Below are 13606 nucleotides of genomic sequence, written 5' to 3' on the forward strand. Positions count from 1 at the left end.
AATAAAATATTTAATTTCATAATTCCTGTTCATTTTATTTGACATAAGGCAGTTATTTTCCTTTTAATATAAAGTGAGGAGTTAAGTTAACTGACTCTCATATATCACTGCTTTCTGTTGCTGACTTTAGAAATACTTGATATCAAGAGGAATATGATTAATATTGTATTTAGTAATGAACTGTTCAGAGGCAGAAGGAAAAAGAAACCAGTAAAAGAATGGGACGATTTAGGTGGAAATTTTAATAGCTTATCATATAAAAATAGATTAATAAAAAAAATATATTTTACAGAAATAAATGTTCAGTGATTATTTGCCTAATCTTTGTCGCCTTCTTCTGGTAGACACATTTACAACATCTATCTCTTCTGTAGTCAGACTTGCACAATAAATCTATTGTCTATGGCTTGTTTTTTCACTTTGCTTTAATCTTTTGTTGTGTATTCTGAGTGTTACACCATCTTCATCATTATTGTAATGGATAACAAAGAAATTTGAAACAATTCAAAGTTGCTATTTCAGCCATTACTATAAAACAAGAAACTGGTGTGAAGTCATACACAAACGTCAGTGTGATCGCTGTGTGTCTCTGTGTCTTCAGTCTCTGTAGCGGCTCCTTATTCACCATCAGCTGATCCTGAGGAAACTGGACTGAAGTTTAAATACTGAGAGTCCTACAATAAAACACACACACAGTCACATATGAGTATGAGACATTACTGGTGTCACATCACATCAGTTGATAATTTCAGAACAAAAGACAGCCAGATATTAGTATTCATATTACAGCCAGATATGAATGGAAAACTGCTAATAGATTAATAACAGTAAATGATAAATATCTCTCTCTTAATCACTTACACACAGAGATGAAGAGATGAAAATATTCACATATTCATAGATCATATTCACATCACTGAATTAAACTCTTATTAAAACGGTTTACAGCTCTAAAGTGGAGATTAATTATTATCTAATATTCTCCATATATGAGGCCTGTTAATGGACTTGGGTCATTTTAGAATGTTTAAATAATAATATACTTACAATAGTATAGTTTCTGCAGTTTATAATGTGGATCATTCTTCAGCTTAGAGAGCAACATTACATCAGATCTCTGTAGTTTATTCCCATACAGATTCAGTTGTCTCAGGTGTCCAGGGTTTGATCCCAGAGCTGAAGCCAGAGCAGCACAACCTTCATATGTGACGCCACAATCCCTCAACCTGTAGAGAACAATGACACACTCTTCAGTCTCTCAGTTCAGATAAGTTGAACAGGTACAATCACAATTTTAATCAGACAATTAAAATGTCTAAATTTCAGTAGGATATTTATCACGGTCATGAAAATAAAGAAATTTAAAAAGCTTTTAACACCTGTGCTTCAAATCTAAATTTACATCGAAAGTTTAATAATAACAGTCACAGAGGAAAGAATCTACATTTGATATGTTTGCTAATCACTGCATGATCCACTGATATTGTGGTGAAGGATCAAACAAAAAATATATTTTTTTTACTTATTTCCATTTTAAGAACAAGTATAAAAACAAGTAAAGAGAGCAGTAGGAAAAGCAGTATTAATCAAAGTACCAGGAGTGACTAAACCTTCAGTAAATGGTTGCTGGGTCAAAAACAGGAGCACAGATGACTTAATCTGGGTTAGACATACAAACTTCCACTTTCTTGTATCAATCTTAAAGCAGCACTAGGTAACTTTTCAACCTTTATAATATATTTTCAAACCTCTTGTGATGATACATCGACTTACAATAGGTTGAATGACACGTCTGCCATAGCCTGACGGGGTCTGTATTGTTTTTAATCGTACTTTTAAACTTCGGGTTTCGGGTAGTAACCCGAGAAAAAAAAGAACTACAAAATTTGACTGCTTTACGGCATATACGTCACTTCCACCACCACCCCCACTTCCTTAAATTTGGACGTGCGAGAAAAACTATCATTTGTTTGCCGAATGTTATAGTCATGGCCGAAGCAGCACAGAAAAATAAGAAAGCAAAGGTTTTGTCGGAGGAAAGCAAAAAGAGGAAACGAGAAAGTGATCGGATTAAAGGCAGGACGAGGATCAACATTGGGCCAGCGTTTGCTCATTGGCGTGAGCTGAAGGAGGAGGGGCTACATTCTTGCAAATAAATACATAAGACGTACAAAATAATATTTTAGGATACCTAACATGTCTGTGATATTTGTCTATTTGTCTTTCCTCAAGCTATAATGCAAAGCGATTTTTCAAATTTGCAGATTCATCTATGGTAGCTTGATATTATAATATTGACGATATATGGTTATTTCCTACAACTCAAACATTGAATTGAAGTATCATATAGATTCTGTAAAACGGGAACCAATAGACTAGGCTACTATAATGACGCTGGCTTGTAAACGTGAGCATCGCGATCATTTGGCGTTTGAAAGAAATAAAACCCATGAAATGATATTCATATGACATGCTGAAACATATGCCACTGTACCTGGGATGAAGACATTTCACACACGATGCAAGCAGAACACGCATGTGAACTCCTGCAGTGTTCAGGGCTATCATAGTTGTCATGTCAACAAATGCACATGCGATGCATCCACTGATGTAGAATGACAGTTTACGACAGTAGTAGAGGACAATACTGTTTCTCAACTGAAGGGGGACCCCGAGAGCAAAAACTACCTAGTGCTGCTTTAAAGGGATATATTGACTTCAAAAACGAGAAGTGTTCCCTTTAAAAAGATTAAACTTAAGTCTGTGCTCTTAAGTATTCAAGATTCAAGAAATGTTAGTTGGAAAAGTCATTTAGAAGTCTATGTTCAAAAAGTGGAGACAGTTAACAGGTAAAACAACTTTTTATTATTCTCAAATTTTGAAAATAAAAAGTTGTTAAACTCAGAGAGAAACTGGCACTTCAGGACTAGAATTGAAGAGCTCTGATATATAACAAAGTGATAACTTGAAAAAATAAATGATAGCTCAGTTTTACCATACGGGGTTGACAAAATATTTTTCTGTATTGAAATAATTGGGGGAAAGCTTATTTTTAGCTCCATATGATAGTAAAACATACTAAAATAACAAAATATAACCAAGAAATGTTATAATTCTAGGTATGCACAGTTGCCATAGAACATTAAAATGTGTGTCAAATTGACCCACGAACATTAACGTAATAGTAATTTTGTGTGTATATGTCAAAACATATCAGTGTGTTGAAATTTTGCATGCATATTCATGACCCTAAATGAGAAAGTCACAAAATCTACAACCCCAAATCATAAAAAGTTGGGACAGTATGGAAAACGCAAATAAAAAAAAAGAAGTGATTTCTAAATTTACTTTGACTTGTATTTCATTGCAGACAATATGAACAAAAAATATTTCATGTTTTGTCTGGTCAACTTCATGTCATTTGTAAATATGCATCCTTTCCTGTCATTCAGACCTGCAACAGGTCTTTTTCTTTCTCCATACTGTCCCAACTTTTTCTGATTTGGGGTTGTAAAGAAAAAACATTAACTGATATTTCTGACAACTCAAACTGTACAGAAGGGTTAAAGTCAAGAGACTGAAATTGTGATGTGAAAGTGTGTATTTCAGTGACTCTCAGTCCTGCAGTATCATGTTACTGAGGAGCAGCTCATGTGTTCAATCATTTACAGCTCAATCAGCTGAACTCACAGCAGCAGAAAGAGACTGAACACTTCAAATATACTTTACATTATGATTCATGTGTGAGAGTCAAATAAGATCTTACTTCAGTATATCTAGTTTACACTGAGGATCCTCCAGTACAGCAGAGAGAAGAGTCACTGCTTTTCCTATTTTATTCCTAGACAGACTCAGTTCTCTCAGGTGTGAGGGGTTTGATAACAGAGCTGAAGCCAGAGCAGCACAACCCTCATCTGTGATACCACAATCCCACAATCTGTAGAGAACAATGACACTCTTCACTTTCAGTTCAGATCAGATGAACAGTTAAAAATCGCAATTTTAATCAGACAATTAAAATGTCTACATTTCAATTGAAGATTTATCACAGTCATGAAAATAAAGAAATTTAAAAAGCTTCTAACACCATTCTTCAAATCACAATTTACATTGAAGGTTTAATAATAACAGAGTCACAGAGGAAAGAATCTCCATTTGTTATGTTTGTTAATCACTGTATGATCCACTGATATTGTGGTGAAGGATCAAACAAAATCACATTTTTTACTGATTTACATTTTAAAAACAAGTGCAAAAAAGTAAAGAGAGCAGCAGGAAAGCAGAATTAATTAAAGTATCAGAAGTGACTAAACCTTCAGTAAATGGTTGCTGGGTCAAAACAGGAGCACAGATGATTTAATCTGGGTTAGACAAACAAACTTCTTTCTTGTTTCATAAAAATCTTAACCCCATAATATGTGAGCAACATGTATTTACATGCATGTATTTTTGAGAGAAAATTGTTTATGCATGGTTTTTTAAAACAAAAAAAATTGCTTTAAAATTAAGGCCTCAAAACACACAAAAGACTTTTGACTAATGGGTGTTTTTGTAGTCTCATGCAAAAAAATTAAATAATAAATAATTAAAATTAAGATATAATTTATACAAAATGAAATTCTCTTTAAAGAAAGTAATTCACTTTCTACAAAACAAAAAAAAATTACTTTCTACAAAACAAAACTCGATATTAACTCGATAAAACAAACTTTGTTATTAAATAAAAAAAAAATAATAACATTAGGCTATAATAGGCCTAATTAAACATCAATATGAAGCAATATACGTTTGACTGGTACTATATTTATAGCATCTGAGCAGACATTAACAATAAACATATCATAATCTGTCCAAAACAGCCCAAATAAATATTTTCTAAACAGTCTTGCGTGTATGACATGCAGCAGGATTCATATTTAAACTTTCTTTTTGCGTTTAATATTCACAGATGCTAACAGAATAAACTTAACAGAATAAAGCCTACCTTACAATCAACCCTGAATCCGTTGCTTTAAGAAATGAACAGCTTTTCATGAGGTGAATTATTGCTCAACGCGTCTCAAAACGATGTAGTTGAAGTAACGTTACAGCGCTTCACTAGATGTTTGTATGAGTTTTTACAGTCTATGAAGTTGATGTGTGGGCGTCGACTCTGCATCGTTAGTATTTGAATCTGAAAGAGCACGCTCTCCGTGGGCGTGGTTGCATTAGCGGATAATGAAGTGGCTCGCGGGTGACTGACATCACTCTCTTTTCGAACAGATTACATAAACACAGCATATTTGTTTTCGATTTGGTTTACATTGTTTAACACCTGACATTTCAATGTTTCTTTAGACATATGTCTCATGTTTGTGAGACAAGTATTCACTAAGCTAGAGTTCCTTTTCTGAAGACTATCTAAATGAACGTCTTTGAGAGAGAGGCTGCAGACCGCGGATCATATTTGTTTTCTTTATTTTGCAAAAAGCAAAACATTTTGTTTTATTGTGACTGTACACAAAACAAATTGAAACGTAACAGATTATAATGATGTATAACACTCTTGCCTGAATGATAAAAAACGACAGAGTTATTTGAGTCTTTTTGGCACTGATAAGAAAAAAAGCAACTCGAGAGGGTTGATGAATCAATGAAGATCTGAAAAGCACTATGATATAAATAAAGATTCAATACCCCTCTTTCTCTCAGTAGACTGTAAGAAACTATGGTACCTAAAATCGTCATGTGTCTGAGCTGGATAGTTGATCAGCACTGAGTTCCTCTTCAAACCCTTCAATACACTGACATTCTGTGTTTTTCTTTGATTTTGACACTATCATCCTTAGATCTAATTTTATCTCAGTTGCTGGTATTTTCAACATTGTTTTTATCCTCTGTAATATCACTGCTTCTCTCTATTCCCATTACATTGAGTCACTGAATCTCCCTTCTCATTTTTCTTTTCAGTATTTCAAATTCTTCAAATCCATTATTGTTCTACCTCCTTCAACAACTGCACTCAATATTTTGATCTTATCTAAGAACAACTGCACTGTTCTCATTTCTGACTGTTGAGCTCGAGTCTGTTTAAAGTCAAGAGACTGAAATGTTTATTGTTATGTGAAAGTGTGTATTTCAGTGTTACTCTCAGTCCTGCAGTATCATGTTACTGAGGAGCAGCTCATGTGTTCAATCATTTACATCTCAATCAGCTGAACTCACAGCAGCAGAAAGAGACTGAACACTTCAAATATACTTTACATTGTGATTCATGTGTGAGATTCAAATATGATCTTACCCCAGTTTCTCTATTTTACAGTGAGGATCCTTCAGTACAGCAGAGAGAACAGTCACTGAATCTCCTAGTTTATTCTTAGACAGATCCAGTACTCTCAGGTGTGAGGGGTTTGATCTCAGAGCTGAAGTCAGAGCAACACAACCTTCATCTGTGACGCCACATTCCCTCAACCTGTAGAGAACAATGACACACTCTTCACTCTCTCAGTTCAGATAAATTGAACAGGTACAAATCACAATTTTTAATCAGACTATTAAAATGTCTACATTTCAATTGGAGATTTATCAGTCATGAAAATAAAGAAATTTAAAAAGCTTATAACACCTGTGCTTCAAATCACAATTTACATTGAAAGTTTAATAATAACAGAGTCACAGAAGAAATAATCTACATTAGCTATGTTTGTAAATCACTGCATGATTCACTGATATTGTGGTGAAGGATCAAACTAAATATACTTTTTTTTACTGATTTCCATTTTAAGAACAAGTACAAAAACAAGTAAAGAGAGCAGTAGGAAAAGCAGTATTAATCCAGAAGCGACTAAACCTTCAGTAAATGGTTGCTGGATCAAAAACAGGAGCACAAATGATTTAATCTGGGTTAGACAAACACACATCCTCTTTCTAATATCATTAAAAAACTTAATGAATCAATGACAGTTTGAAAAGGACTATGGCAGAAATAAAGATTCAACATACCTCTTTCCCTCAGTAGACTGTAAGAAACTATGGTCACTAAAATCTTCATGTGTCTGAGCTGGATAGTTGATCAGCACTAAATACTTCTTCAAACCCTTCAATACACTGACATTCTGTGTTTTTATTTTATTTTTGACACTATCATCCTTAGATCTGATTTTATCTCAGTTGCTGGTATTTTGAACATTGTTCCATCCTCTTTGTAATATTCCTGCTTCTCTCTGTTCCCATTACACTGAGTCATTGAATCTCCCTTCTCATTTTTCTTTTCAGTATTTTAAATTCTTCAAATTCATTATTGTTCTAACTCTTTCAACATCAGCATTCAATATTTGATCTTACCTAAGAACACCACTGCACTGTTCTCAGTTCTGACTGTTGAGTTTGAGTCTATTTCAAGTCAAGAGACTGAAATGTTGATTGTGATGTGAAAGTGTGTATTTCAGTGTTACTCTCAGTCCTGCAGTATCATGTTACTGAGGAGCAGCTCATGTGTTCAATCATTTACAGCTTAATCAGTCAAACTCACAGCAGCAGAGACTGAACACTTCAAATATACTTTACATTCATGCATGAGAGTCAAATATGATCTTACCATAGTTTCTCCAGTTTACAGCGAGGATCCTCAAGTACAGCAGAGAGAAGGTTCACTGATTTTCCTATTTTATTCTTAGACAAATCCAGTTCTCTCTGGTGTGAGGGGTTTGACCTCAGAGCTGAAGTCAGAGCAGCACAACCTTTATCTGTGACACCACATTCCCTCAACCTGTAGAGAACAATGACACATTCTTCACTCTCTCAGATCAAATCAGTTTAAGGAATCTATTATTAAAGTAAAGTAAAGTAAAAACTTAAAGCACCAATTGATATGTTTGATGGATCATTAGACTGAGATGTAAAATGCCACAAAACAGGATCATACAACATCTAAAGTATCATTCAATCAGGAAAAAATAATATCTCTTATTTGCACTATATTTAATGTCTGTCTTATACTGTCACGATGGGTTGCACAGGAACAGGAAGTAGACTCAGGAGATCCAAATATAACATAAACTTTAATGTAAACTCTCAGGAACACATAAGAACAACATGGGAAGCACACTCAACCATAATGGCTACCAGACAAAGAGTGAGGAACAGGGAAGAACTTAAATAGCAAACTGAAACGAGATTATTAACTGAACACAGATGAAATTAACATAACTAACGAGGGTAACTATGGTGACAAACAAGTGGTTGGAAACTAAGACAAAGGAACACGTGACAGGATGAAAACACAACTTAAAGATAAACTAAACAGACAGACATGTTACATATACAAAATTTGTTTTAATAAGTGACACTATTCACTACATATGTTAGTTTTACTTTGTTACTTAGATCTGTACTATGTACTGTAATATGTATGGAGTGTCAATTTGTGTGTGTTTGTGATTTTACACAATATAATAATAATAATAATAATAATAATAATAATAATAATAATAATAATAATAATAATAATAAACAGAAAGTGGTAATAATAAATGTAATAATAATAATAATAATAATACACAAAAAGAGTCTGAACACTTTAAATACACTTTACATTGTGATTCATGTGTGAGAGTCAAATATGATCATACCACAGTTTCTCCAGTTTACAGTGAGGATCCTCCAGTACATCAGACAGCAGATTCACTGATTTTCCTATTTTATTCCCAGACAGATCCAGTTTCCTCAGTTGTGAGGGATTTGATCTCAGAGCTGAAGTCAGAGCAGCACAACCTTCATCTGTGATACCACAATCACTCAACCTGTAGAGATATGAAAATCAAATAAAAGGTTAAACACTGTCAAATATCTATCCAACAACTTTCAATTCCAATATAATTTAACAATGTCAAATTCTTATCTAGGTGTCATGGTCAAACTCACACTAATAAAAAATGTCAAGACTGAATTAAATTAATATTTATGTATTTATTAACTTTAAACTAAGGGTCATCAACCGGAGGTCGGCACCGGTACTGCAGGGGTCCGACAATTAATTTGATCATAAATAATTTCTTTATTCAAAATTAAAACATGGGTAAAAAACATAAAGTCAAATATAAATATAAGCACCCCCAGTTGATCCTGTAATAGTATCATGTTGACGAAACAGATTTGGCAATCACTCTAGTGCACTTTTGTGTTTGCGGTCTTGAAAACCTCAAATGTTTCTATTTACAGTGTGTTTTTGCAGTGTTGAGAAATGTAGCCAATCACAGACATGTTTATTGATCTCTTGAACTCAATGGCCAGTCAGAGGTGCTTCATTTAGTCAGAATCCACTCACTGCTCAAAAAGCTGTAGAGTTCTGCACGCTCACAAATCCTCTCATTAACAAAAACACAATGCAAGTAAGAGATTCATTATGCAGTGTAGACAAATTTATTGATTATAATGGAACTTTGTGAGATCACTAACTGACATGTAAGACAGCTTTTTAGTGATTGTAAAGTGAGTGCTATTTCAAGGCTCAAGTGCTATTTTTATTTTACACGCTGGCCAATTACACGCTGCAAAATGACATGTCAAAAAAGATACGTGCAATGTAAATGCAGACTAATAGATTGTTCGAATAATATTCATATCAATTTGCTGAAAATCCATTCCAATATTTTTAATGACTTGTAAATCATAAATTGCTATTCTTGTTATGGTGGAGCCGTTGCTACACATTACATCTGCACTTTACTAGAAAACCCGCACTCAATTCAGATGCTCAGTGATTTGTTTCTTAATTGTTAATCTCACAGTCAAATTAAAAAGTTAAGTTTACCTACATTTTTGCTTAAAGTTTAATAAATGTTTAATCGTCCATCTGACAGTAAAAATATAAATGTATGACTCTGCTATGTTAACCATACAGCAAATGTTTTTTAGATTTGAGCTAATTGATAAATGATCTGTTTCTCCAGTTGTTTGTTTGGTTTTCATTTTTTTTATGCTATTTATTTAAAAACAAATATTTAAATATTCAAATTCCTTCTTAATGTGCAAGAACATTCAACTGGTAAACCTGAATTATTTATTCATATGCAAATTCTCTGACTTTGTTTGAATGTCTGAAGGAATTTTATATTGTCTAGAAAACACATCAACATGCTGACCACTGAACTCTAGACAACAACTGCAACACTGACGATTTATTAACTTTTATTTTCTTAATGTTTTAACAGTGAAGTGATTGTTCTCAGTGATACTTACTGAACTAATCTGGATTCTTTGATCACAGGCAGCAGTTTCTGAAGGACCTTTAGTTTTTCAGGTTTATTGTTTCCTCCAACAAAATTATTAATATCAAACCTGGCCAGCTTCTTCTCTGATGTCAACAACACAAAAACTACAGCTGGCCACTGAGATGAAGAGAGTTTGGCTTCCTTTATTCTTCCAGATTTCAGATTCTGTTGTATTTCCTCCACTAGTGAATCATCACCCAGTTCATTCAGACAGTGGAACAGATTGATGGATTTCTCTGGAGAGTCAATGGTCCTGATCTTCTTCTTGATGTACTCAACTGTTTCCTCATTGTTGTCAGATCTGCTTCTTGTCTGTTTCATTAGTCCTTGTAGGAGAATCTGATGAGACTCCACTGACAGACCCAGAAGGAACTGCAGGAAAAGGTCCAGATGTCCATTTTTACTCCGTAGAGCCTCATTCAAAGCTCTCTGATGAAGTTCAGACAATGAACCATGTTCTGATGAATTGTGTTGAAACCAGCTCTTAACTGTAGATAGCAAACTCTGTTTGGTGATTTGGTCAAAAACATTCAAGTTGTTGTTTGTATAGGAGAGGTGCACATATAGAGCCGCTAGATGTTCCTGAACGCTCAGATGAACAAAGCAGAAGACTTTCCCCTGATACCAGCCAAACTCCTCTCTGAAGATCTGAGTGCAAAATCCTGAGTACACTGATGCTTCTGTCACATCAATGCCACACTCTCTCAGGTCTTCCTCATAGAAGATCACATTGCCTCTCACAAGCTGCTGAAAAGCAACTTTCCCCAGTTTGAGGATCATGTCTTCATCTGTCACGTGCTTCTCATAGTCTTTCTCTTGTTTGATGTAGGTCTGAAGGATCAGGAAGTGTGTGTACATTTGAGTGAGAGTCTTGGGAATCTCTCCACTCTCTGCTTCGCTCAACATCTTCTCTAGAACAGTGGCTGAGATCCAGCAGAAAACTGGGATGTGGCACATGATGTAGAGGCTCCTCGATGACTTCAGGTGTGTGATGATTGTATTGGCCAGACTTTGATCACTGATTATCTTCCTGAAGTATTCCTCTTTCTGTGGCTCATTGAAGCCTCGTACCTCTGTCACTCGATGGACACACTCAGAGGGGACGAGATCAGCTGCTGCTGGTCTGGAGGTGATCCAGATGAGAGCAGAGGGAAGCAGATTCCCCGCAATGAGGTTCGTCAGAAGCACGTCCACTGAGGCTGATTCACTTACATCACACAACCTCACATCTCCCTGAAAATCCAGAGACAGGCGACACTCGTCCAGACCATCAAAGATGAACGACACTTTATATTTGTCACTGGATATCTCCATTTCTTTCGTTTCAGGGAAAAAGACATGAAGAAGATCTGAAAGACTGAGTGTTTTGTCCTTCATCAAATTGAGCTCTCTGAAAGGAAGTGGTAATATGAGCTGGACGTCCTGATTCTCTTTCCCTTCAGCCCAGTCCAGGATGAACTTCTGCACAGAGACTGTTTTTCCAATGCCAGCGACTCCCTTTGTCATCACAGTTCTGATGGGTTTGTCTTGTCCAGGTAAAGGTCTAAAAATGTCATTGCATTGGATCGGTGTGTCCTCTGTTGCTGCTCTCCTGGATTGAATCTCAATCTGCCTCACCTCATGCTCATTACTGATCTCTCCACTTTCAATCTCTGTGATGTAGAGCTCTGTGTAGATCTCATTCAGGAAAGTTGGGTTTCCCTGCTTTGCTGTTCGCTCATTCAGAAACTCAAACTTCTTCATCAGATTTGATCTAAAACTGTTGAGGACTTCATGTCTGTAAAATTAAAATACCACATTATTACAATACCTTTTTTGTTGTATTCTGTACCATATATCTTTAAATAAAATCTTTTACAGGAATGGTATACCTGAGATCCGTCTGTGTTTCTCCACTCTTAAAATGTACTGGATGACCCATAGAATCGTCACTCCTCATTGACACACAGCTGGGCTCTGCTTCTGATCTCTTCTGATGAACTGAACTATAATAAAGACATATTAAAGTGATTCATTTGAATTGCTGTACTTAAAAAACACGTTAAAGTGCACTTTTACTTTTATTTACAATATGTCAATACAAAAATCTGTAAAATTTAACTAGGCCTAAGTGCTCTCATAGATGTGTCCTTCTGTGTGAGCAACAATGTTTAAATATAAGATGAAGATAAAAACACCATAAAATAAAATGTTAATCATATTGTTATACCTGATAACAGTCTGTTTATCTCGATTCTTAAACTCTATTATATGATCCATAGACGCGTCACTCCTCATTGACACACAGCTGGGCTCTGCTTCTGATCTCTTCTGATGAACTGAACTATAACAGATTGATTAATCACTTCAAGATAACGTCTTGCATGCATTTATCATCAAACATCTTCTTGCATCCTAACAAACCATCTTGCCATCTTCAGACCTTTAATTATCATTTAAAGGCGACTTAATCTAGTGTTTTTTCAAAGTACCTGTATCCTGAAGAAAAATCTTCATCTCTGGATGTTTGTGTGTCATCCATAATGAAGCTAAGCAGTTAAAACAGAATATGATCTTCACAACTGACTCTGGATGGAAAGGACAAACAAATACAATAATTCAGCTTTTTCTCCCTGCCTCTCAGGATCACGAGACGGTCACTCAAATGCTAAAATAAACCACAGACAACACAAAACAATGAAACCATATTAATGTGCTTCAAAATAAAATATATCGGACACATTTTACTGAACTATTTACATAATTCAGAGAAAATATTAATGGGGAAGTTACCGGTTGTCTCGAGACCTGAACACTACCGGGATCAACATTTTATTACATATCGACTAAAAACCTCCTCCGCCTTTTCTGTTAGTATCTACACGTAAATTCATGACTTAGCTTTTATAAATGTTCCTATAAACGTTGATATTCTTGTAGAATCAATTGTGGTTGTTTAAATGGCGAAGCATCAAGTCTGCACATTTACTTTCACTTTCTATTTGTGACATGATGATGATGTCACAGGCTCGATCTCAAATCCCAGGTTTTGTGCATTGGTCCCTGAATAAATTATTACATGCATTCGATTCATATATAATGTTGGCATAGAGTATAGCATGGCAAAATTATTGGGCGGTAAAGTTACTTTTTGGTCAATATTCGCTGTATATTCCCTTATGGAGTGTAAGGGACCGTCTAAAAACTCCAAACACAGTTGAAAAATGTTAGCAATGTCCAATCGTTCATAAAATGATCTTTAAGTATTTAGGAGATCACCGATTTCTATACGTTTATTTTTTACTGTCCGGGGTGGCACTGAACGATTAAGGATAAAGGGGGTCGAGCTGTTCAAAATCCTGCTGTGCCACAGAGCG

The 13606-nt window shown here is 35.1% G+C and overlaps 1 protein-coding gene across 2 annotated transcripts; it reads right to left on the minus strand.

Annotated features, from left to right (window-relative positions):
• Positions 1 to 223: 223 nt before the first annotated feature.
• On the minus strand, positions 224 to 13235 carry LOC307129868 (NACHT, LRR and PYD domains-containing protein 3-like). 2 transcript variants are annotated; one of them, XM_079822660.1, is made up of 11 exons: positions 13023 to 13235; positions 12722 to 12817; positions 12460 to 12573; positions 12122 to 12235; positions 10219 to 12027; positions 8610 to 8780; positions 7577 to 7747; positions 6281 to 6451; positions 3767 to 3937; positions 1048 to 1226; positions 224 to 674 (listed from the first exon to the last, which is right to left on the minus strand). In XM_079822660.1, coding segments are annotated over exons 2-11 (2952 nt in total). In that variant the 5' UTR covers positions 12772 to 12817; positions 13023 to 13235; the 3' UTR covers positions 224 to 672. The 2 variants fall into 2 exon arrangements, with proteins under 2 accessions (XP_079678786.1, XP_079678785.1); XM_079822659.1 differs by having other exon boundaries at positions 12722 to 13235.
• Positions 13236 to 13606: the final 371 nt, after the last annotated feature.

This window comes from Gobio gobio (assembly GCF_949357685.1).
Source record: "Gobio gobio genome assembly, chromosome: 8".
NCBI lineage: Eukaryota > Metazoa > Chordata > Actinopteri > Cypriniformes > Gobionidae > Gobio > Gobio gobio.